This window comes from Phodopus roborovskii, unplaced genomic scaffold (genome assembly GCF_943737965.1).
Source record: "Phodopus roborovskii unplaced genomic scaffold, PHOROB, whole genome shotgun sequence".
Classification (NCBI taxonomy): Eukaryota; Metazoa; Chordata; class Mammalia; order Rodentia; family Cricetidae; genus Phodopus; species Phodopus roborovskii.
In genome coordinates this window covers 17,529,407-17,556,558 of record NW_026126558.1, presented here as the reverse complement: position 1 = coordinate 17,556,558, position 27,152 = coordinate 17,529,407, and the positions used below count along the sequence as shown (strand labels likewise).

The 27,152-nt window shown below is 39.6% G+C and overlaps 1 protein-coding gene across 1 annotated transcript; it reads right to left on the bottom strand.

The window, feature by feature from the left end:
• Rfwd3 (ring finger and WD repeat domain 3) lies at positions 1-27,152 on the bottom strand. The gene is made up of 13 exons (XM_051201757.1): positions 27,092-27,152; positions 25,190-25,688; positions 21,046-21,224; positions 18,666-18,733; positions 16,118-16,306; positions 15,947-16,038; positions 12,835-12,949; positions 11,879-12,107; positions 9,235-9,385; positions 6,870-7,046; positions 5,585-5,799; positions 3,285-3,496; positions 1-1,921 (listed from the first exon to the last, which is right to left on the bottom strand). Exons 2-13 carry the CDS (start codon positions 25,684-25,686, stop codon positions 1,778-1,780), a joined length of 2,268 nt encoding a protein of 755 aa, XP_051057714.1. The 5' UTR covers positions 25,687-25,688; positions 27,092-27,152; the 3' UTR covers positions 1-1,777.

Below are 27,152 nucleotides of genomic sequence, written 5' to 3'. Positions count from 1 at the left end.
TTGGTGTTATACATGACAAACCCTTTATTTTGCTAACATTACAACAAACACTGAAACACAGCAAATATTCAAAAATCCCAATGCATTATGACAAGATTTTAAAACAAATATCTTGGTGATAAGATTAGAGTCTGGGTCTAGAGATGATGTTTCTTGCAAGTAAGGGTGGGGGTAGGGTAAAGCTTTCTTTAGAGAATCAGTTCATCATGTGAATCTGCTTCCAAAACACGATTTGGGTTTCTGATAGAGCTCAGTGGTCAAGCAACAAAACAAGTGTGAGGTCCTGAGCACCCTCCTATCCCAATCCAAATTTACTGTGGAAATGCAAGAAGTGGCAAGGCTTGGTATTTATTTAACTTAGCTTCTTCAGGAGTAAATCTCCCCAGTAGGCCTTAGTTAAACATTCTTCAATGCCAATCAAATCCTAACCCTACCCCAGACCAACCTGACACCCAGAGCTTTCTCTCTGTGGCCATCTGCTCAAGTTACTTGAATTCTATTTAATTTAAATCCTAGTCTGTCTTGAAGCTCCAGGCCTAGGCAGATACTTTTAAAAGTGGGGGAGGGAAGGGAGCTTTTTCTCCAAGATGTGGAACCTGATGTTTTTAAAGTTTTAAATTTAAAAACAAACCAACCAACCAAACAAACAAACAAAAAAAGTATCTTCAAATAGGTTTCATTAAACATGTACAGCTACAACTTAGAACCCTGGGAAAATTAACCTTAATTCCTTGCTGGTAATAAAGACTCCCCAAACAGATCAGGAGTTTGATAGATAGAACAGTACTTTTACTAAAAAGGATAGTGCCTCACCAATAAATTTTTGAGGCAATCATGTTGTCTATACGTTAAGACAAGGGCAGCCTAAGGCAAAGTAGACAAATGAAACCTGAACATAATTCTAACTGCTGGACAGTTCAGGACCACCAGAATAGAAGTTTCTAAGTGTCTTCCTTTCTGTCATCCACAGGTCTAACCACTACTGCCTTCCTGAGAATAACCACACTTTTAGAAAAAATTGAGAGGCAAATTAAAGAAACTTTAGAATCAAACATTTCACATGGGGAAGGGAGTCTTTATCTGGGAATTGTACATGTTCAAGCACTGGCTTGGTAGAGAATAAAAACCCCTGAGGATTTTACACTAACTAGAAAATTCTAGGCCTTTCACAATTGCTCAAACAACTGATCCTTTTCTTTACCTCTCATAATACAATGACATTAATGTACATAAGCTTTAGCTATGGCTCTACATATAGCTAGCTCATCAACCACCTCCATCACTGGACTTGTCAACAATCTAGTAACCATATATACTTGGAATGTAACTCTTGTTGCCACAACACTCACCACATGTTGTACCAGACACTGGGGGCAGACAGCCCAGGGGTGTGGGTGAGATCAAGTCACTAAAAGTTATGAGCATTCAAACTTGGAAATAAGTCAAATTCTACCCAAGACAATTCAGGCTGGTTGGGTATCACAGCCTCAAAGTGCTGTGCATACTCATATCCTAAATAATAGTTGAGAGGACTATAAGAGTGCAGAATTTAAATAAAGAATTTCCAGGCAAGATTCATAAAGGTACCCCTTTTGGTGCAAATAGAATACACAATCTTAGTGTCTCCATGACCTAGAATCACACTAGTCCAAATGAAGCCATGATCCAAAAGTTCTAGTTACAGCATATAAACAGGTATCTTGTTCAGGGCTACTAGGTGCTAAAAACAATATCTAACATTAACCAGCAGCATATCTGGAAGGCCTCAAGACCATGCTCACTCCCATTTATAAAAATGGACAGCCTTCTCAGTTAAGGTGGCCAAATAGCTGTTCTGATTTGCTTCAAATGGGCAGATGTCCAAGACAGGTTGGTCAGTCTTCAGGTCCTGCAGCAACAAGCCACTGCCAGCATTCCACAACTTAAAAAACAAGCAGAAATAGAGGTCAGTAGTTAGTCAGCCCAGATGGGGAATAACTGTCGCAACCTTACTTAACACTGTATAAAACTAACATACCCTAAGTTGGTTTAAAAAGCAAGTTACGGACTCATTTTTTTCATCTATGTTCCAGAGACAGAAAAGTCAATGAAGTAAGACCACTATCTCTATCCTCATAGAACTTATATTAAAAAAACAAAAACAAACAAACAAAAAACCCCACTATTTATTTTAATTATGTGATTATGTGTGTCCATGTGGGGTACTTGTGGAAGAATGTGGGTCTCCTGGAGCTGGAATAACAGTTGGCCGTGAGCCTTCCAATTTAGGTGTTGGTAACCAAACTTGGATCCTCTGGAAGAGGACCCTAACATGCTCCTAGGTGCTGAGCAATCTCTCCAGCCATGGAACACACATTCTAGTGTTTTCTTTTTCTAGAATATTTACTACAACACACTTGTAAAGTATCTAAAATAGGGCCCAGTAAGGTGGCTCATTGGAAGACACTTGCCATGCAAGTCCAATGAGTTAGAAGTCCAGCTCCTAGGTAAAGGCGGAAGGAGAACCAAGTCCACAAAGTCCTTCTCTGACCTCGACCTGTGTACTCTGGCACACACTCATTGCCCCCAACATCACATACTAAAGGTTTTACAAGTTGAAATGTGCCAGGCATGCCTTTACCTCTAGCTTTCAGAAGGCAAAGACAAGCAGATCTGACTTTCAGGCCAGCATATATAGTGAGTATACAATGAGACCCTCACTCATATACTGAACTAACAAAAATGGTACAGTAAATCACCACCAGACTATCTTGAGATGGGGTCTCACTGTGTAGCCCTGGCTAGCCTGAAATTCATTATGTGGACCTGGCTGGCTTTGAATTCAGGGATTCTCTACCTCTCGAGCTCTGGGATTACAGTAAATACTGCTCTGCTTGGCTTTTTACATAAATGTTGGGGATCTGAATTCAGGTCATGTTTCATGGCAAGCACTTCACATTTTACCAAATGAGCCAATTTTCCAATAAACATTTTAAGTAAACTTTGATGTTTTAGCAATCCTGCTCTCTTCCCTTTATTGTGCTATTACTTCACATTGTTTAACACCTATGATGTAATCACTATATACCAGTGATAGTTTTGTGTGTACATATTTATATGTATGGCCCTACTTGTGCATTTGGAAACCACAGGAGAGTATGGAAGGCAGGGTTCTTCTGGTATTGCCCATTACCTTTAGACTGGTGTGGTGGTGGTTGGGACTAACTCCCTCACACACACTAGGCAAGTTCCAAGACCCTCAAACCCTAAACTATTTTTAAATATAAAATTAAAAACAGGCTCACCAGGGCAGACTTTGATGCTTCATCCCCAGTACATACTAGGACTTTGCCATCATTCTCTGGGCTTTGGAAGATGGCATTTTTGGTCAATAGTTTACAAGTGGGTCCCCCAAGGAATGTTTGCACAGGAAGACAGGAACAGACTGGCTCTCCAGCATCATCTAGTTTGTAGGACATCTCCAACAGCACAGTTCGTATGGTGTTATGGCTTTTATCTATGAGATAGAAAAATTGGTGTTACCTCATAGAAATGATACAAAAAAATTTGAGTCCCTGAACCTCAAATACTTACAACCTAGCTGAGTAGAAAAGGTAAATACATTAAACCCACAAGACCTACAAAGCACATACAACAACATAGTACCAATGAAATTCAGGAGCCTGGCCTAGGATTAAAGGAAGTTATCTGGAATAGATTTTTCCTAGTTGAGAAACAACTCTCAAAATGCACTGGTTTTGTATAATCAATATATCTTCTGAGATTTCCTGGGGAATTTGTTTTTCAAGTATTCTAATGGTATTTTCCTTTTTCCATTGAGGACTCCATTAATTATAACAAGTAGAGTTACAGCTAAGGTATTTTGAGAGGTAAACAAGGGCTAGGAAACAAAATGAAACCCCAAGCTTGCTTTTTTATTTTTATTTTATATTCATTGGTGTTTTGGCTGAATGTATGTCCATGGGAGGGTGTTGGGTCCCCCAGAACTGGAGTTACAGACAGTTGTAAGCCATCATGCGGGTCCTGGGAACTCAGGTCCTCTGGAAGAGCAGTGTTCTTAACCACTGGACCATCTCTCCAGACTCAAGCTTTCTATGCAAGTTATAACATGATTTGTAAGAGCCAAAAGTTCAGAAGCAGCAATTGAAACAGTTTCCCAGATAAATATTCAATGATGAGATCCACCTACAAATGGGCTCTTTGATGGTCAACTTAACAACTCTATCTTGGAACCCATTTTTAGGCCCAACTTAAAATCAGTGTACACAGAGGCTTCTCTGTCAGCCAGGCATGATGAATTAAACACCCAGTAATTCCAGCACTTCAGAGGCTGAGGCTAAAGAACTGCTACAGAAGTATGCAGCAAGACTGTCTCAAAAAATAAAATAAATGAAGTGAAATAAAATGCCCTCTGTGAGTGTTTGTTTGCTATATAATCCACTTATCCTTTATCTCACTAAGTCAAAACACAACACATTCCAAATACAGTTCAATGGTTGACATCAGTCATAGAAATAAGTTTTCCCATTCATGTTTTCTTTAAACTAGCCAATTCCCTCCTCTCCCCAGAACATTTAAGGGACAGTATCCATAAGCCTTAATAGAGACAGTCCTCTGTTTTTTCCTCTGTTCCAAATGACTGAATATACATACCTCAGATGGTTATTCCTTGTTCCCAAGGGCCCTACAAAGCATGTCTCTTTTCCCTGGAGCTTTAAGTAGTAAATTTCCTTTTGTTATTTCATGAGTTTTGTTGTGCTGTCTCTGTGTCTCACCTGAACCTATCTTCTGATCTGGTTGAGGCTCTTTCAGATAATAACTATTTTGGTAGTAATAGAATAAACTGTCCTCAGACCAGGTAAGAATCACGACAAAGGTGTCTGCCAGTATAAACAGTCTTCCCCTGAGAGAGACACCTAATTACAGGTCAGAATTTAAGATATTAGGTGCTTTGCTGGGTAGTGGTGGCGCATCCCTTTGATCCCAGCACTCGGGAGGCAGAGGCAGGTGGAGCTATGTGAGTTTGAGACCAGCCTGGTCTACAAGAGCTAGCTCCAGGACAGGCTCCAAAGCCACAGAGAAACCCTGTTTCAAAAACAACAACAACAACAACGAAAAGATTATTAGGTGCTTGTCAGGACAAAGACATGGCTTGTGAAAAGTACACCATAATCAACTGTTACTAAAGATCCAGAATCATATTAGGATGGCTAGAATTCATAGCCATTCTCTTGAGACCTCAAGACCAAGTTAAAAAGGCAAACCCTCACCAAACTGACTATCACCATGGTTCATCAGGAATACAGATTTTTTTTTTTAAAGGAGAACAAAACAAACCTACAAATTTAATAGCTGTTCAGAGATCTATCCCTAGATTTGGAGGATGAACACAATGGACTCCAGAAGCACATGGCAGAAAGAAATGGGAGCCATCATCTTCACTGTAGTACTAACAGTTCCAACACAACCAGCCTGTCAGCCTTAGAGAGGTTTATCAGAGCCACTCAAAGGGAATGTCTTCTTTTCTGTACAAATCTCCCCCCAACCACCAAAATAGCAGGTCCCTAAGAACTTCAGAACTCACCAGGCCTGTAAGTCACAAGACAGTGTCGGGTATTGCTCTCTGTCTGAAAGTCTACAAAGCCCCCTGGCTCCAAGGATAGCACATGAGGCTTATGAGAACAGTCTGTTTTTAGCTCCCAGAAGGAGGCATTCTCCAAGGTTCCAGCCAGCACCCCACCATAAGGAAATGCAGCAACAGCAGCTCTGGGTAAGTATGACAGGGATACCAAAGGACATCTGAAGGCAAAAAAGAAAACTATGACACACATTCTAAATCCAACACTTTAGCTGCTCCAGACCTCATGACCAGGAGACTCGTGTCATATTCCCATCTCAATAGAAGTCAAACAGAAGGCTGAATATCCTCCAGCATCCTCTAAACACAATTAGCTATCTCTATAGGAGAAAAAGGAAATACACCATGACATTCTGTATCTACTTTCAACAGCATACATCAGATGCTCCAAAGGAAAGCCCTGTTAACAAAAACAGCCTAAAGCAACCACATTGTAACTCAGAAAAAAGATGATTTTTGTGTAACCTTCTTACCATAACCTCATAATAACCCTTCTGCATCAGCCCCCCAAGTTCTGGGATTGTAAATATAAGCCACCAGCACTAGTTAGACCTACCTCTCTCCCTCCCTCTCTCTCTCTCTCTCTCTCTCTATATATATATATATATATATATATATATATATACACACACACACACACACACACACACACACACACACATATACATATATATATATATATATATTTTTTTTTTTTTTTTTTTTTGAGAAAGAGTTTATTTTTATACCTCTGGCTATCTTGGAACTTTTTCTGGAACTTGTTAGCCTCCAACTCAGAGATCCGCCTACTTCTGCGTAAGTGCTAGGTGGAATTAATGGTGTGCCCCTGATCCCCATGCCTGGCTTTGGTTAGATTTTCTAAATTTCCTTCTGCAAGTTTACGAAGATACTATCACAAACACCACTCTATAGGCCATGTAACTATGAATTTAATTATGTAGAAGTTACCATACTAAACACTTTATTTTGGTATTTCAAGACAGGGTTTCTCTGTGTAGCCCCAACTGTAATAAAATTCGCTCTGTACATCAGGCTGGCCTCCAAATCACAGAGATCTGCCTGCCTCCCAAGTGCTGGGACTAAAGGTCTCAAATCTATTGATTCTGAAGAGATAAAAGTATCAGATCTTAGATTTCTGGTCAACTGTTGAGACACTCTGAGGAATGAACTAATATAGTAACAATCTAAAAGAATGCTATGGTCAACACACATAAGAATGAGTTTTTCCTACCTGGCTTTCTGAGGCACTAACTCCTGTATATAGGCATTTGTGTTTCGTAGGTCATACATCAGAACTGAACCATTAGCCAGTCCGGCATAGATGTAATTGTTTTCATCAAGACACCAGCAACAGCTCCAAACAGGACGTCCAGTATTATAAGTCTGCACCACAGTATTTGTTTCAAGGCTGTGAAGTTATAAGAGAGTTTTACCAGTAAATCATGTATACAATCATGATAATATTTAATAATAAAACATTTAACTAAGTAAAAACTTATTGAGAACATATCTGCAACATGAACTACAGAACTACATGGATTTCATATTTTCTCTGGGAACTGCATCGTTCTCAATTCCAGAACACTTGTGCTTTCTGGTCTGCAAACTTAATTCTTGAATTACAATGAAGTAAAAGGGAAGGTTAAAGGAATACACAAATGATACATTCCCTTCTCTACTGAATTATTTTCTCTATAGCTAACTGTCACGCAATCAGTAAGCAACACAACAAAGTAGAAAATACATGGAAAATCAAAAGTTATAATCCAACCACCCAGAAGTAGCCATGAACAACACTGTAACAGCACCTCCCCCAATACACAAACATTCTCTCTCCCTCTCTCTCCCTCCCTCTCCCTCTCTCTCTCTCTCTCTCTCTGTGTTGACAGACAAACCTAGGATTAATGAACAGAGGGGTTAATGCATGGTAGGCAAGCATTCTATCACTGCACTACATCTCCAGTTTATCCCTGCCTTTACTAATGTTTGGAGACAGGGTCTCACTATGTAGCCCTGGCTGGCCTAGAACTGCTGAGTAGACCAGACTGGCCTTGGACCATGATCCCATTTTTGCACTCCAAGTGCCTGGGTCAAAGTTGTGTGCCACCATGTCTGTCCCCCTTTTAATTATTTGTTTTTTAACTCATAAATTATTTTTTAGTATGTATGGGTGTTTTGTCCACATGCAAGTCTGTGAACTACGTGAGAACCCTTCCTGAGGAGGCCAGAAAGGGTTTCAGATTCCCTACAACTGGAGGTAAGACAGTTATGAGCTGCCATGAGGGTGCTGGGAACTGAAACTAGGTTCTCTGAAAGGGCAGTAGTGCTCATAACTACCAAGTCATCTCTCTAGCGCACTCTCATCCATTTTTAAAAGATTTTATTTGGGGGCTAGGCAGTTAGTTCAGCAGTTAAGAACACTGGCTGTTCTTCCAGCGGACCCAGGTTCAAGTCCCAGAACCAACTGTCTATAACTCCAGTTCCAGAGAATCCGACATCCTCATCCAGACATACATGTCAGCAAAACACCAATGTACATGAAATAAACATCCAAAAACAAAAGATTTTTATTGTGTATATCCACACACAAGTGTCCTCCTATTGGGTCCCTGAAACCATCTTTGACCCATTCAACGTCGCATGCTATGAACAGAACTATCCTGATGCGCAGAGCCATCTCTTCAGTACCCATTCCTATCGCGGTAAATAAGGATCAGGATAAACAAATAGGCCGAATAGATGTTTATTCAGGGAGAAATAACTTACAACCTAGACAGATGAACACCAGGAAATTCAACCCGATCCTCTCCTGTCCAAGTCACGCCAGAAAGAGAGCGCCTTTCCTGGCCCCCTCCGACCTCCTTCCACAGGTCACTCCGCCCATGGCTCCACCCCAATGGGCGTGGTCAGCGCCACAGAACTATCTCACTACACATTCCCACCCTCATTATTTAAAAAAAATAACCCCCCCCCACACACTTTATATAGTATATATGTGTGTGAGAATGTGGATGCATGCAAGTCACATTGTAACTGATTACACATTAACTTAATGATCTTCTATGTCACTATTATTTCCTTTCTTTCTTTCTTTTTTTTTTTTCTGTCTCACTCATCTTAGGCTGACCAATCCTCCTGTCTCAACCTTTCAGGGGCTGGGATTAGTGGCATCTGCTTTCACACCCCATTTAATACCTACTTTTCTGTTGTTGTTTTTAGACAGGTTCTACCTCTGTAGTTCAAGTTGTCCTGGAATTTTCTATATAGTCCAAGACTGGCCTCCAACACATGGTAATCATCATGCCTCTCAGGATCCCAAATGCTAGGATTACAGGTGTCAATCACCATACAGAGTTTACATACTTTTATTTTATTCATTTGTTTTGAGACAGTCTCTTCATATAGCCCTTGCTGTCCTGGAACTCATTATGTCTAAAACACAGATCTGCCTGCCTTTGCCTCTTGGGTACTGGGATAAAAGACATGTGACTGTTGCTTATATACTTTTAAAAGGAGACAATGCCTCAGATCAGTAAGAGAACTAAGACTAATTTGATGCAGTGGCCCAGACCCAATCTTACCCTTGACTTACTTACCTGGTCAGTTTAATAGTGTTGTCAAAGGAAGCAGAGAGCAGTAAGCCTTTGGATCGACTGCTGAAAGCTAATCCACGTATCTGCTTGCTATGCATAGGAATGTACTGACTGCTTTTCATGTTGGCAGTACTCAACATCTTAACACCAAAGCCTACCAAAGAAGAGAGTTGGAAAAAGGCATATAAAGGTAAATTATGGCAAGAATCGAACTATCTTTTAAAATAATTAGCACCCCTGTCTACCTTTCTTGGAAATCCAAGTCCCTAGAAAACAATCAAATAATGAAAATGAGTATTTCCTAGGTTTATTATCCACTTATTTGAGACAGGGTTTCTCTGTGTACCCTGGCTGTCCTAAAACTTGATCTGTAGACCAGGATGGCACTGAATTCAGAGATCTGCCTGTCTCTGCCTCAAATGCTGACCTCAAGTGCCACCATGCATAGCACCAACATCCATTTCAAGTATCCATCAATAGATGGATGAGTAAATAAATCTATCATGTACACATACAATGAAATACCACCCAGAAATAAACTATTAATTTATATAAAAATAAGGATCTTAAAAAAAACAAAACAAAAAAGCTGGGCAGTGGTTAGCATTCCAGGACAGGCGAGGCTACGGAGAAACCCTGTCTTGAAAAACCAAAACAAACAAACAAAACAAAAAAACCCAACAAACAAAAAAAAGGCATACATCTATATGATGCCATTTATATATAATTAGTGACAGTGACAAAAGGCACATCAGTATGAGTGAGAAGGGATTAAGGATAAGGAAAAGATTACAAAACTAGTCAAAAAAGATTACAAAACTAGTCAAAGCTACTTTAAATATGTACAATTTAATAAGTTATACTTCAGTAAGTATTGGGACAGTTGGGCATGGTAAGATATCACTACAATCCTAACATGTGGGAGATATAAAAAGCACTATTGGAGTGCTGGAGAGAGAGCTCAGCAACAGGGTTCAATTCCCAGCATCGACATGGCAGCTACCTCCTGTCTGTAACTCCAGTTCCAGGGCTTCTGACAACCTCACACAGACTTACATGTAGGCAAAACACCAATGCACATAAAATAAAAATAAATTATAAATGAAAAAAAAAAAAAGAAAGAAAGAAAAAAGGAAAAAAAAGCACCTTGGAGATGGTGGCACACACCTTTAATCCCAGCACTCCAGAGGGAGAGGCAGGGGGATCTCTGTGAGTATGGGTGCCCTGCCTGCTTGTATGCATGTGTATCACATGCCCACAGAGGTTAGAAGAGGGCACTGGATCCCCTAGAACAGGAGTTAGGGATGGTTGTGAGCCACCATGTGGGTACTAAGATCTGAACTGAGTAGCCAGTATTCTTAGCAATTGAGCCATCTCTCCAGTCCTGGCAGGTTTTACTTTTAATATTTATTTTATATTTATGCTTTGCCCACATGTACGATGTGTACCATATGCATGCCTGATGCGCTCAGAGGCCAGAAAAAAGGTGCCAGATGCCTTGGAACTGGAGTTACAGGTTATAGTGGTTGTGGAAACTGAACACAGGTCCTCTGGGAGAGAAGTTAATGAACTTTAGTGCTATTAACCATCTCTCCAGCCCCAGTTTTATTATCTATGTGTGTTTGCCTGTGTGGGTATATGAACATTAAAGAGGAGCTGGAACCGGAGTCATAGATGGCTGTAAGCCACTAACATGGATGCTAAGCTTTAACTATGGAATTCCAAAAGTGTACCTCTTTCTTGTCTGAAAGTGCACAAAGTGCTCTTAACCACTGAGTTCTCTGTTCAGCTACCCATTGATGTATATTAATAAAATGACTATTATATTCCTGAAATTCTCTTATTTGCAATTCAAAATATTAAATTTTATTTATATTTGAATTAGTCTCTAGAATAGGCTATCCTGGAACTAGTTCTTGTAGACCAGGCTGGTCTTAAACTCAAAGAAATCTGCCTGCCTCTGCCTCCCGAGCGCTGGGATCAAAGGCATGTGCCCCCACCGCCCAGCTAGAATAGTTTTGTATTCATAGTAAATAGCATACACAGGGAATATTCTCCTTGGACTATACCAGTGACCTAGACTTCCTTCCATGTACCTCCTTTCTCATGGTAACATTACTGGCTATTTCTACATTCTTGATAAATGATTTATAAAATAAAAGCAACACACATGAAAGAATTTTTTTAAAGGAAGGCAATAGCCTATGCAGTGATAAAAGTACTATTTGTAGACGAAAGAGACATTTTCTGTTTGTTTGAAGGAAGGTCTCACTACATAGACCACAGTGATCTCAAACTTCTGCCTCAACCCCCTGAATTCTGAGACTATAGGTGTGCATATGCCAACAGAACCAGCTATTTGTTTGTTATTTTTATGTAGTTCTGGTGTTTCTGGAACTTGCTATGTAGAACAGCCTGGCCTGGTCTGGAACTCATAGAGATTTGTCTGTGTCTCTCAGGTACTGGATGAAAGGTGCTTTTGCAGCACCCCCAGAAGCATTTGCATTCAATAACAGGGAACTGTCAGAAAAAAGTGAGCTGATAGCCAGTGTTCAATCACTACTGAGCCCAAGAATCTTCAAAAAAGGGAAGAGAAGCAAGGAGTATCTAATAATGAATACAAAAGATGAGGTTCTGAATTGGTTACCTGGGAGGAAGGAAGATTGAGGAGAAGGCTGTGATACCACTAGGCAGCTCAAACCATCACAATATGCCATGATTCGGCAGTTCCCTGTCTGAGATATTGAGAAGGTCTTTTGGAAGTGGTATTTATGCTGGTTCTGGCTGGAGGGTAAGCAGTTCACACAGAGTGCTTGGGAGCCACTGTGTTTCTGTAGAATTTGATTCTGATGCCGCATAATAAGGGTTTCTAAGTCCTATAAGGAAAAAGACTGTAAATAAAGATTTTCTTTTATTTCTCCCTGAAGAATGATTTCTCTTTTTTAAATTTTTTATTTATATGCATTGATGTTTTGCCTGCATGTATGCCTGTATAAGGGTGTCAGGTACTCTGGAACTAGAGTTACAGATAGTTGTGAGCTGACATGTAGGTGCAAGGAATCTAACCTAGGTTCTCTCCAACCAGTGCCCTTAAACACTCAGTCATCTCTCCAGCCCCCAGTAACAGATTTCTTGAATGGATAAAAGATTTCTTGCCAATCATGAAAATGTTACCATGAATCTTAAAGAACTGAATTTCAGATTATTTCACCAAGTCACTGAAATAAAGAATGCAGAGACTTATCAAATATTGGTAGTCCTTAGTGATTGTACTGTGTCTGAAGCCCTCATGTTAGTCATAGAAGTATGTGAGTTCTGGGCAAATGTCCAATTAGTGAGAAAAACCCAAGTAATATTTAGATTCTTCTTAAATTGTCTTTCTCTTTAATTCTAAAATTTTTCTGAGTAAAGGCTGAAGAGATGGCTCAGAGGTTAAGAACACTGACTGCTCTTACAGAGGTCCTAAGTTCAATTCCAAGCAACCACATGGTGGCTCACAACCATCTACCATCTATAATGAGAACTGATGTCCTCTTCTGGCAGGCAAACATGCAGACAGCACACTAAATAAAACCTACCAAAAAAAAATAAGTACAAGCTCACCTGGACACGGCTATTGAGTTTCGTGCATTTATCAATGAGGACTTGAAGTTGGAGCCGGCACTGTGCAGATTCTAACTCAGCCTGCTTCCTGAGCATTTGTTCATTCAGTAAGTCACTAGAAGGGAAAAGCCAGGGGAAGATGGGTATTAGGAAAGCTACAGAAGACGTCCCAGTGTAAGAAGGAACCAAACTGAAGCCATTCTGGATAGAACTTCCATTCTAAATAAGGGTCAAATGAACTTAAATGCCCAAGACCTCCCTAGATAACTGGCACTGACACCCTGGTTGGCATGTTTGAGACATGAATGGTGGGCAAGCCGCCCAGCCATACTCAAGTAAACCAACCAATGAGAAGACGATAGCTGTACCACAGAGATATGTTCCTAGGAAAGTCCCTAATCCCTGAACCCTTATTGGTGAAAAATGTAATTGTAACTTGGCACAAATGCTCATAGTTCTTGTGCTTAAAGCATTCTGGGGCTTGGGTTGTGCTTCAGCTCCCCAGTCTGTGCTGTAGCCCAATTCATTAGTAGTGGCTTGATTACAATCAATTTTTGTTTTTTGCAGACTTGGTGTTTGAATTGTGTTGGATCCAAGTAGACCCCATAACACTCACAAGCTGGCATAGTTAAGTTCACATTGTATTGTGATAAACATTCTTTAAGTATGTCTTGACAATATAATAAAGTACAAAATGAACTCTCTAGTAGAATGTGGAACTAAACAGCCAGCCCACTGGGGTTTGGTGTCAAACGGAAGCAATGGGAGCCAGAAATTTGACTTCTACTATTGAAGACTAGAGAAGCATAGGAAAATGAGCTAAAAAAAAAAAAAAAAAAACCAAAAAACTAAAGCAACTCATAAAAGATAAACTTAAATGTGAAAAGATTATCTATTGCTATAAAAGAAAATAAATTGCTGATTGTCACAACGTATGTAAACTAAATAAACTAACAGAACTAAAAAGGCTAAAGCTTAAAAAGATAAGGAAGCTTACACTAAGCAAATTCTAAAAAAAGGCCAATTAGAATGAAGGCAATATGCATAGGCAAATAAATAATATATAACCATAAATTTACATGTACTTAAACATAATTTCAAAATATGAAACACAAAAACAAGATCAAAATTTCACATAATTGAAATAGCAAAGAGAAAAAGATATGAAAACTAGAATAACAATGCTGCCCTTATTTATTTCACAAGAAATTAAAGACTCCCAAACTATTACAGTTCAACTAGACTGATGCATTAAGACAAAGAAAATCAAATTAGCCCAAATATGGTAGCTCATTCCTGTAATGCCAGCAACTAAGGAGAGACTGAGGCAGGTGGATCACATAAACTTAAAAGTTGAGAGTCAGAGTGAGACAACTGAAAACAAAGAAAACAAAAACACTCTATAAGAGGGTTGGAGAGATGGCTCAGCAGTTGAATATTTACTACTCTTGCATAGGACCAGGGTTCAGTTTCTAGGACCCACATGACAGTTCACACTTGCCTGGCACTCAAGTTCCAGGGGGAATCTGATGCCCTCTTCTGTTCTTCGAGAACACCAGGCATACATATGGTGCAAATATATTCATGCAGGTCAAATACCCATCCCATGAACATTAAAGAAATAATCTTTAAAAGACAAATGGTGGTGGGAAGGGGAGTTCAAAGTTATCCTTGTATACCAAGAGCAAGGGCAGTTGGACTACACAACACCTTGTCTCAAAACAAAACAAGTACAGGTGATGAACAACATCCTCGATTTAAGACATAGGTAGCAATGAAGTTTGTGCAAAAAGAACACAGTATTTAACAAATTATACTACAGCAGTTGGTAATCCATGATTTAGAGTTAAGAGCCAATTTGAAAAAATGTTCAAAGATCATTAGAGCTACTACATCTTGGAAACAAGCACAAACAAGGGATTGATCTATCTACATAGAAACAAAACTCACAGGCTGAGCTGGTGGTGCAGGCCTGTAATTACTATTCAGGGGGCTGAAACACCAGGCTCACAAATTCTCAGCTTGTTTGTCTACAGAGTTCAAGGCCAGCCTGAACAACATAGAGACCATCTCAAACAACAATAGATTCCTCCACAATACTTAAAAAGTAGTTTGTTTGTTTGTTTTTTGGGGGACAGGTTGAGACTCACTTTGTAGACCAGGCTGGCATCATCAACCGGCCTCTGCCTCCAGTGCTAAGATGAAATCCAGGGCCTTGCAATGTTAAGCAAGTGCTCTACCACCAAGTTAAACTTCCTAACCTCACATTTTATTTTAGGTTTTGGAGACAGGGTCTTTCTATGTAGCCATGACTATCCTAGAACTCTATCTATATAGACCAGGCTGGCTTCAAACTCACAGAAATCTGCCTGCCTCTGCCTCCTGAGTACTGGGAATAAAAGCGCGTACCACCACATTTGGCTTCCAGCCTCACATTTTAAATTCTGTATAAACAACAAATCTTGCAGAATGTGATTATGTAAGTAACAGTGCCTGAGATTATAACTTCAAAGATCCTCAGAAATCCCAAGTCAGAATTAAGTAAAACTCCAGAATCATAACAAAAGTAGATGGATAATTTCCTTATCAGATATACTTAAAAAGAAGCTAAGAGTGCCTCTGGATAAAGTGTATCCTCCTAGTCCTGGGAGCAGTCAAAGGTTTGTACAGGTAGCAGATGGGTTAAATGGGCACCACAAACTGGAGAAGTCTAGCTGGGGGGCAGTGGTGATGCACACCTTTAATTCCAATCTTCAGGAGGCAGAGGCAGGTGGATCTCTGTGAGTTCAAACCTAGTCTGCTCTACAGAGGATAACCAGAGCTATACAAAGAAACTGCCTTGGGGGATTAAAAAAACACAAAACAAAACAAAAACCCAAGAAACAGAAAGAAAAAAACAAAAAACAAAAACCCACCCCTCTACCTAGGCAGATTTAAAACTTTTTCTCCCTTTTATCACATTTATTTACTGTGTTGTATATACATGTGTGCGGAGGTCAGGGAACAAAATTCAGGAGTCAGTTCTCTCCTTCCATCATACAGGTCCTGGTTACTCAATTTGGGAGCAAGTGCCTTTATCAACTAAACTATCTTACCAGTCCTAGTTACCTACCTTTTTATGCGTTCCTGTTCACTAGTGTCCAAAGCTCTGAGGGATCGGGCATAAAGGACAACGATGTCACTGTGCTTGGCTTTCTTGTTGCACTAAAGAGTCCAATGAGATACAATCAGTATTGTTCTAGGGATTCTGACTTAATACACAGCCCTTGTTTATGGTCCTTACCTGAGGACATTTTCGTGTTTGTCCTTTCAGCCACTTAGAAATGCATCTATATCCAAAGAGGTGCCCACAGCGCAAGGCTGAGAGACGGTGGTCCCCAGCACTGGTCCACTGTTCCAAACATATTGTGCAAGTCTCCCCTTCTTCATCATTGTCCACAGAAGGTAGAATGCTGGGTTTCTGGTGAGACTGCTGGATTAAAGTTGAAATGCATTCCAGTGAGAAAGTGCAAAAACAGTCTCATGTGCAAACTACCAAATAAAACTATCAAAATGATGTAAACCTAATTGAAAACCAGTAAGAAATGTATAACACCTACTAGTTACATGTCATTTTTATAAAATACAATCTGACAAAACATACATTGTATGCTAATATAATACCTACTTCTGGAGGTGAAGTGAAATTTTATACATGCTAAACATGTCTTCTACCATCAAGCTAAATCCCAGTAACACTGTTTTTTTCTTTTCTTTTCTTTTTTCTGTTGAGAAAGGGCCTGAATATTGAACCATACTGGCCTCAAAATCAGATTCTCATTAAAAAAAATTCTTTTCTCTTAAAAAAAAAAAAAGATTTATTTATTATGTATACAGTGTTCTGCCTACATCTATGCCTAAAGGCCAGAAGAGAGCACCAGATCTCATTACATATGGTTGTGAGCTACCTTGTGATTGCTGGGAATTGAACTCAGATCCTCTGGAAGAGCAGGCAGTGCTCTTAACCTCTGAGCCATCTCTCCAGCTCAGATTCTCTCAATTTAGCCTTTTTAGTGCTGGGACTACAAGCAGGCACCAGCACACTTGGCTTACCTTTTGTTTTCATTCATTGATTTATTCTTTCATGGGGGGTTAAGACGACAACTTCTGGGGGTTGGTTCTCTGTATAGCACATAGGTCCCTTTACCAATGGGAGAGCTACTACTACCTCTCTGAACTCCTATTTTTGATCTTACAAAATTTCTTTGATTCCCTTTTCCAATCCAAACAGTTACCAGTCTAAAGCTATAGAAAGTGAAGCAAAAACGCTCTGGAAACTACCAGGGTAACCAACAACAGGTAGTAACTGGTAGGCTACTTTTTACTACCAGTCTTGCCACAGTTTAGATTGATTTTGAAAGCATGTGATTTATTGCCTCCCCTCAAATTTATGGCTTCCTTTTAATTGTTACACGTGTGTGTGTATGTACACATAACACACATATTAAATATAAACACTACATGTTCAGCCCACATAATGTTACTCGCATGTACACTTTCAGGGCTGACCATTTGGTATTGGATAACCACTTGGTACACTCCTCTGCATTCAGTATTCTTTTTTGTTTTTGTCTCTCTGTAGCTTTGGAGCCTGTCCTGAAACTTGATCTGGCTCTGAATTCAGACATTCACCTGCCTCTGCCTCCTGGGTGCTGGGACTAAAGGTGTGCATCACCACAGCCAGCTGTATTCAGTATTCTTTATTTGCCTGTAGTTCTTTGTCGGGGGTTGAACCCTCATTGCCTTTCCCTCTTCTATATTAGCATGTCCATTGGTGTCCTCCTTGTTCAGGTCAAGAAGATTCTTTTCTCATATTTTGTTTCTCTGTATAACATCCTTGACTCTGTAAACCAGGCTATCCTTAGCTTCACAGAGATCTGCCTGCTTCTGTCTCCCCACAAGGAGGCTCTTTATTCATGCAAAAGTAAACTGATCATCAACTCCTATAGACATAAAATATTCAGCTGATCCCAGTCAAAGTAGAATATGAGAAAACAAAGAACATGTATCTTAACACATTCACAATCAATAAGCAAACATTTATAGTTACTAATTGCAACTAAAAAAACCTTTTTTTGTTTTGTTTTATGAGACAGAGTTTCTCTGTACTGCTTTAGAGCCTGTCCTGGAACAAACTCTGTAGACCAGGCTGGCCTTGAACTCACAGAGATTTGCCTGCCTCTGCCTCCAGAGTGCCGGGATTAAAAGTGTGTGCCACCACTGCCCAGAGACCCTGTTTCAAATAAGTTTTTAATCACATAGCAATAACATTCTGCTTGATTATTTATCTCTCATTTTTTAAAGTTTTTAAATATACCTAACATTTTAAAACAGGAGAGGAAGCAATCATATAAAAAGAAACAATCACAGCCAGGTGATAGTGCACATCTTTAATCCTAGCACTTGGGAGGAGGAGGAAGGGGAGTAAAGAGGGGAAGGGAGAGGAAGAGGGGGAGGAGGGAGACGGGGGAGGAGAAGGAGGGGGAGAAAGAAGGAGGAGGAGGAAGAAAATAACAGAAGCAGTTACACAAGGAATAACTGAAATAGAAGCCACATCTGGAATTCTCACACACAAAGCCTGCAAAACTTTCCAATTTAACCTGTAGTCGCATTTAAAATGGAAATCTTAACTTTTTATTTCAAAGGATGTAGTGTCATATGCTTGAAACCCTAGTTAGCACTTAGTAGGCTGAGGATGGAGAATTCTGAGTTAAAAGCCAGACTACCTTCTGGTAAGACCTTGTATCAAGACAAATGAAAGAGAGAAAAAAAAGGAAGAACATTCACATTACCTCTTCAAGGACTGCATCACCGCCTGTGACAGATGTAGCTTCTTGTTCGGTTGAGCTAACTCCTTGTTCTACCAAGTTGTATCCAGAAATGGTAGCATAGATAATATATAAAAGACAGAAGTTAGGTTTGAAAAGCTAACAAGAGAGCCTCACTACAGCTGTCCATCTGTTTGTAGTATCCTGCAAAAGGATGTCAATTCTACCATTTAACACCAGTGACTTATTTTTACTACTTACTTATTTTGGATATTCCATAAGTGGACAAAACAGTATTATCTACAAACATCCAATACTCAATTTAAAAAGCAAATCAGGGCTAGAGAGATGGTTCAGTGGTTTAGAACACTGGTTATTTTTGCAGAACACTCAGGTTTAAATTCCCAGCATCCACATAAAAGTTCACAGCCATCCTAAATTCAGTCCCAGAGAGAACCAGATATCCTCTTGGGTAGTAGGCACACATTTAGTACACATATATGTAAGCAATGCATTTATAAAAATAAAATTTGTCTAAATACAAAAAACTCACAAATTCTAAGCCCCATTCCATTATTTTATGTATGTTTGAATGTCAGACAAACCTAGGTGTCAATACATTTGTAAAATCCTTTACAATATCACTAAACTTTTTTTTTAACATAAATTGCATTATTAATATACCTTAAAAATAGTAATTTCTCAAAACCATCTAATAATAATCTAGTTTATATTAAAAAATTCCACAGTAGTTTCAGAGTTACTCTTTACAGTTGATTCTCATCTTTTTTACTATATATTTTTATTTGTTTAACTTTTGAGACAGGGTTTCCTTTGTGTAGCCTTGGCTATCCTGGAACTCCCTCTATAGATCAAGCTGCCTTGAACTCAGAGATCCGCCTGCCTCTGCCTCCAGAGTGATGGGATTAAAGACATGCACCACCACCACATTTGAAAAATCAGTTTTTCTAATACTGGGCACAAAATTATTCCTAACAACAATTCCAAAGGACAATGAGGAACATTCAGTAAAAATAACTACACATGCTACAAATAAGACATCATGGCTGGGTGGTGGTGGTGCATGCCCTTAATCCCAGCACTCAGGAGGCAGAGGCAGGCGATGATCTCTGAGTTCGACGCTACGTTCGTTGGAGTACAAAACAAGTTCCAGGATAGCCAGAACTTTTACAAAAAGAAATCCTGTTTTCAAACAAACAAACAAATACAAAACAAAACAAAAATAGGGTCTGGAGATACAGCTCAGCAGTTAAGAACACTTGCTGATCTTGCAGAGAAATAGGATTCAGGTCCCAGCAGCCACATGGTGAGGCTCATAACCATTGATATAACTATAGTTTCAAAGAATCCAATGTCTCTTCTGACCACCTTGGGCTCAGGCATGGAAAATATCATACATATGTGCAGGCAAAACACTCATAAACATAAAATAAAATTTGAAAAATAGCTAAAAAGTTTTTTTAAAGGAAAAAGTTACTTAACACAATCTGGGTATTAGTGGGTTTTAAATGTAAACAGGACACCTACTTTAGAGGGTCTCTGTTCACCAACTGCTAAACAAAATCATATTGACGCAAAGTATAACATACTAAGACCTGAGATGTCACAACTCAGATGTAAATATTTATCATTATACAGCCCAAGCTGACCTTGCATTCACATTGTCCTATTGCTGCCTCCAAAATGATGGTATCATACCATTTGCGCCAACAACATAGGCACACAAACCTTTTAAATATACAATTTACTTCCTCAGATATATTTAAGTGACTAAGGAAACACTATCTTGTCCTGACTCCATTTTGGGTCTGCCCAATCATTTTTCAGCCTTCTAGCCACATCCACCTTGGCAATACTTTTGGGACTGTCCATGACCCTGACCATGGTCCAGATTTATTTGCCAAAATAATTAAATATTTATGCAAGCAAAAACAAGACTAATAGAACTAGAGATGCATGTATCAGTAACTGTCATGTTGTATCTGGAAAATACTGCTAAATTCTGGAAAAAGATATTACAAGGTTACTCACTTCAATCTCCTCTAACAATGATGTATTTATGGTTTGTCTTTAAAAATGATGCACTTTGGCACCAAGATACATTTTGGAGGCAATAGCCTTCTCTTGGTCTAGCCATTATTAAAAGGTTCTAATAACTGGCTTAATTGGTGTAGCAGTTAGTAACCATCTCAGGTGGATCACTGCAGTATAAAAAAGCGAAAGGGAATGTAAAGTGTTATTACAAAGGGGCTGATTTGTTGGAACACAAATCACAGAAAATTATGAGACAAACCAGTTTTTTTAATGTCACCATAGCCAGTGAAAGCTATCTATGCCATGTGGATTTTAGTTCTGAGAATACAAACCTAGATAAAATACAGACCTGGATTGTGAGCTTCAGGTTCTTCTGCCTGTACAACAACCTCTTCATTCTCTGCAGAGCTGTCACTGTCAGAATCAGTACCCGATGTTGGATTCCTAGTCTCTGAAGCAGGAGCAGTGGCCGGTACATAAGGCTGAGACCTGCTTACCTGAAAGTAGGCATGCACTGGCGTTCTCAACCTGTGTGTATAGAGACAAAAGAATTACAGTACAATGGACCACCGTTGCAAGACTAATCTGTGATGATGTGAAGACTATCCCTAGTCAATCTATTTCAAGGCCATTAAATGCTTCCTTTGAAAGCTAAGTGAAATCCAACATTATTATAGGGCTGGAGAGATGGCTCAGCAAGTAACGACATTTGTTGCTCTTACAAACGGCCTGGGCTTGGTTCCTAGTACCCACATAGCAGCTTACAACTATCTGTAACTCCAGTTTTAGGAGATCTGATGCCTCTGCCGACTTTGATGGGCATCAGGCACACACATCATACACATACATACTCACAGGCAAACGATTGCATACGTAACAAGAGAACTGGGTTGGAAAGATAGCTAGCTCAATGATTAAGAGCACTTATTGGTCTTCCAGAGAACCCTGGTTCAGTTCCCTGCACCCACACAGAGTCTCACAACTATCTGTATCTCCAGTTCTAGATCCAATGCCTCTGAACTCTCATGCATATACCTACACACAGAACCCCCACATAGACACATAATTTACAAGTAATTTCTTCTGTCTTTCTTCCTTCCTTCCTTTCTTTCTTTTTGGTGTTGTTTTTTGAGACAGGGTTTCGCTGTGGCTTTAGACACTGTCTTGGAACTAGCTCTTGTAGACCAGGCTGGTCTCAAACTCACAGACATCCACCTGCCTCTGCCTCCCAAGTGCTGGGATTAAAGGCATGCACTACCAAAGCCCGGCTAAATATAATATTTTTAAAAAATAAAAAATAACAAATTAGGCAAATACTGGTTAAATATACTTTTTCCCCCCATTGAATCATGGGGTCTTTTTAGGAAACCAACCACCAAACAGATCTTATAATGAGGATTCTCTCCGAATAGACCTTGTATTCCAACAGCACTGAGCTCCCCATGGTGGCTGCCGAACAGTCTATTTTCAAGGCTACGATGGGTCTAGACAAAGGGATAACAATAGGGAACATTACAAAATGTACCAAGGTTCACTAATTTTTCTTTACTAAGCACTCCCTAGATTACTACAGGAATTTGGTTCTCAGTTATGAAAACGATTGATATTTTACTCGCACCTTTACTACTCTAAGAAGAAAATTTTCTATAGTCCTTATTCTGTTATTTTTTGGTAAAGTGCTTAGTAAGCACAGGGTTCAGAGTTCCGGAGCTGGATCTCTAACTCCAATCCTAAAGAATTTCATATGAACATTTTCTTTGTGTCTCACAATGGAGCCTCAAATAGGCTGGCCTAGAACTCACAGAGGTCTTTCTGCCTCTGCCTCCTAAGAGCTAGTATTAAAGGCAAGCATCACCACACTTAGTGGGTTATTTTTTGTTGTTGTTTGTTTTAATAGACCAGGTATCAAGTAGCTCTAGTTGGCTTCTAACTTGCTATGTAGCCAACAATGACACTGAATTTTTGATCTTCCTGTTCTACTTCCCAAGTGTTGGGATTAAAGGTATACACTTTATATACATTGATGCTGAGAATCGAATTCAGGACTTAGTGCATAGTAGATAAACTCTACAAAGTCTGATACAGCTCTTTAGTTAGGGGTTTCTTAAAACTAAAGAAATCCTTTTATACCTGTTTTAAATTAAGTTTGGTTCTTTTTTTTTATTTTGGGTTTTTGTTTTGTTTTGTTTTGAGAGAGTTTCTCAGTAGTCCTGGCTATCCTGGAGCTCCATCTGTAGACTATGCTGGCCTCAAATTCAGAAATAGGCCTGTCCATGAGTGCTGGGATTAAATGTATGGGCTACTACCTCCTGGCTTTGTTTTGTTTTTTAAGATAAGATATCCATTCTCATTATGGGACTAAAAAGTGCTGGGATTAAAGGCATGCACCACAGTGGTTGGTCTCTTAAAAAAAATTTTTTTTTTTTTTTTTTACCATTTAGCCTGAATGTTATGTCTGTGTACCACCTGCATGTAGTACAAAGGCCAGAAGAGGGACATCAAATCCTTTGAAACTGAGGTTATCAAATGGTTATTAGCTGCTATGTAAATACTAAGGCTCAAATCTTGGTCCTCTGGAACAGTAGCCAAGTGCAGAGCCATTTCTTCAGCCCTCTCACTCTGTTCTTGAGTGAAAGAATACATTAAGGTTTTTTTAATTATTTGTAGTCCTAGTCTTCCTTGGCTTTGTGATAACAGGTACTCTGATTATCACTATCTCTAAGGTAAAATTCAATTTTACATATTAGTTATAATAGCTTTGGCGGCGAAAATCAAGCAGGATGGAGTTTGTAACCTTGGCTTGGGGGTCTGCTGGGAAAATTGGCTCACTATTTTTTCCTCAAATTGGTCTCTTGGCTAGGTCTAAGGCAGAAGTTGCTCATTTTGGCCCCATGGAATCTATCAGGTGGGTCAATGGCAAACATTATATTGAGAAATTCATCTCAATTTCAGAAATTCAGAAGCCAGCATGGCTACAATTTCAACACTCAGGAAGTGGAAGTTGAAGTCTGTTACCAGACCAGTCTAAGCTATAAAATAAGACTTTATCTCATTGGGGGGCGGGGAGCCCAAAACAACCAACAAAAAGCCTTATCCAATGCTGGTGAAGATGGCTGAGTAAGCCAATCCCTTGAGTTTAATTAACTGGGGACTATAGTAGGACAGAACCAACTCCTGCAAATTGTCTTCTAACATCCACATCCATGCTGTGCCAGGAGTGTGCTCGTATACATACACACAAAGTACATGTGAAAAACAAAACAAAAAGCTGGGCGGTGGTGGCGGCGCACACCTTTAATCCCAGCACTCGGGAGGCAGAGGCAGGTGAATCTCTGTGACTTTGAGACCAGTTTGGTCTACACAGCCAGTTACAGGATGGGGTCCAAAGCTACAGAGAAACCCTGTCTCAAAAAACAAAAAAAAAAAAAAAAAACAAAAATATAGAAGTCTGAAGCAACCAGTTCTAGGAAAATTCAGCTATACAAATTTAATGTAGAATTTTCTTAAAACACAGTAACTGAGAAAAATGTTTTAGTATTGTATACATCATGTTAGAGAATCTAGTGAACTGCAGAGCCTTGAACTTTTTAGGTTTACTCACTTGGAGAAAAAGTTACATAGCTATCTATCAAATGGCTTGGCTGACACATATTTCAACATCTATTTTATAATCCACCACTTATAATTTTTTTTTTTTTAAGACAGGGTCTATGTAGAGTATGCTATCTTTAAGCTTACAGAGACCTGCTTGCCATGGGTTGAGATTAAAGGCATGTACCACAATGCCCAGAATTTAGAAATAAATAAATCTTTAATTGGGGGAGGAACACACCATGGTTGGGGAGATGGCTCAGCAGGTAAATCACCTTCCATTCAAGCTTAAGGACTGGGAGTTCAAATACCCAAATATCTGTAAATGTGGGAAAGACCATGGAGGCAAGAGACTCCCAAAGAAAGCTAGTTAGCTAAAATAACCACATGGGAGAGTTCTAGGTTCAACTGAGATCCTGCCTCAATACCCATGTACACACTCCCTACATATGTGAAAATATTTTAATTAAAAAATAAAAGGTTGGTATGGGGATGCTGCAGAGATGGCTCCTCAGAGGTTAATAGCACTACCTGCTCTTCCAGAGGTCCTGAGTTCAATTCCCAGAAACCGCATGGTGACATACAACCATCCATAATGAAATCTGGTGCCCTCTTCTGGCCTGCAGGCATACACGCAGGCAGAACACTGTGTACATAATAAAGAAAATAAAAAGGCCAACCTTCAATAAATACTGTTGCTGACAAACTTGCCTCTGGTTTTCAACGCACATCACCGAAACTATTCCCTCAATACTAAAAGAAATAAACAAGGCAAACACTAATTTTATCTGATCTATCATGAAGTGGGGATTCTGAAAAGCTAACTTTGGTAGCACTGGAGGTGTGACCAGAATCTGGTTTTACAATTCAGAGTGGCATCAATCATTTAACTTATATTTTACCTGGCACCATTTGGCCTCTGAGACCCTCCAGTTCTTGCCCTCATAATAGATCCTGCTCTTCTCCTTGTTCTCATTGGCCCCACACTATGGTCTGCTGGTGGAGGTCTCAGTAATTCCAGCATGTTATGAAGTCTCTGCAGCCCATTGATGAAGTTGTTCATTGAAACAGCCGTAGCAGCTCGGACAGTTTGGTCAGCATCAGATCCCTGTCTGTGCTCCTCAGAAGTTCCTGGATGGGCAGTCTCCATATTTTCTTCTGAGAGCTGTATTTCCTCTGTCAACTCAATGGATGCTGGTGGCACAGGCTGTAGGGAGTGCAGTCCGCTTTGGCTGCTGCCCACTTCAGCAGGCTCAGGCTGTCCTCCTTGGCTATTGACCACTTCAGCAAGGACAGGCTGGAGAGGTGCCACTTGGCTAGTAACTTCAGTTGAAGGAGCCTGATCTGTAGTACCATCTAATGGTACTTGAAGATCACAATCCATTGCTTCATGAGCCATCACTAGGGATAGGGACAGAGTGTTTATAAAGCATATTAGTAAAATAGGTTAAAAAAAAAAAAAGACAAGAGAACATATTATATAGTTGATATAACCAGCCTTTTAGAATTTCTGTTTATTTCTTAGCAAAACAGAGGGTTTAAAAAAAATCTTAAAGGTTAATGAAGAAATGTTTTGGCAACCAATCCTGGAGCCTAGATGATCACCATGAATTCAAGGCCAGCCTGGGTTACAAAACAAGACCAGACCAAATCAAACCAAACCATTTACAACCATTTCCCTATAATCATAGTATGTCCCAAAATAAAAAGACCTATAAGGAGGCTTAACTATTGTATCCAAAAGTAATCTCACAGAAACCCTGCGATTTTGTCTCAACTTACATATAGGCTTTTATCAAAACAAAACAATGCTGTATATAACAGGTAATGTTAACCTTTCATAGTGTCAAAAGCAACAAAGGATAGACAGAATGTGGTGACGGAGGACTGAATACAGGGCCTTGCACACACTAAGCATACTGCTCTACCACCTATTCTCAGCCAAGCAAATGAAGATATTTTTACATTTGCAAGATAAAATTGCTACTTAGCAAAACCTTATTTTAATAAGTAATATTACTAAAACTCCAACAGACTTCTATAAAAGAACCTAGCAACTTTACCTTTTTATGCAAAAAAGGAGATAAGCTTGAAAAAAAAAAACTTTACTCCTCAAAAAACACGTAAAGTAACACTTTTAATGTGGTTCTAAGGTTTAACGACATCCTCACAAGAATCAAAAGGCCACTGCTTAGTGTCTCAAAACACTAACTCCATCCTTAAGAGAGGCAGAGCAGGAGGACTACCTCAAATTTGAGAACAGTCTGGGCTCCAGAGGGAAATACCTAAGTTCCTTATAGATGCACAGTGGAGTCATTACTTCTTATGTAAACAAAAGGCAGGATCGGATCAATAAAGGCAGAATGTAGGGACACACAACTGTCCACTCTGAACACTATTTCATACAGGAGGCCATTTGAAGTTTACAAATAAATTCGTTCCTCAATCGCACTAGTAGAAAGCAATAAACCACCTTTCCCCAAATCCTGGACACGAACCCAGGATTTTGTCTAAAACAAACCCACGGTCCCTGCCGCTTCTTCTTTACCCTCAGCACTTTACAAAACCGAAATGCCAGCGGCCCTCAAAACGTGAACTTCACATCTGCCACCTTACAAGGAAGTTTCGAAACCACAAGGTGGGGAGGGAAGGAAGACGGCCCCCAATAAACAGGGCGTCGGGAGGCCGTGGAGACTCGGTTAGACCTGGGTTCAGATCCAGGCTGCCCCTTTTAGTACCTGGAAAACCTAAACTGTCTGTTCGAGCATGCTCCTCCGCAGAAAAGAGATAATGAAAACACTTACGTCACAGCTACACTGGAGGGATCGTGGTAAAATTTCAGTACTGCTAAAAAGCGTGAAACAA

Bases quoted from the DNA above. Each gene is read 5' to 3' on its own strand.
- Rfwd3 (XM_051201757.1), bottom strand. From the start codon at position 25,686: ATGGCTCATGAAGCAATGGATTGTGATCTTCAAGTACCATTAGATGGT. The intron at 12,108-12,834 runs GTGAGCTTGTAC...TTTTCCTTATAG, and splicing joins AACTCAATAGCCGTGTCCAG to GACTTAGAAACCCTTATTAT. The intron at 9,386-11,878 runs GTAACCAATTCA...CTTCTTTGGTAG, and splicing joins TCAATCTTCCTTCCTCCCAG to GCTTTGGTGTTAAGATGTTG.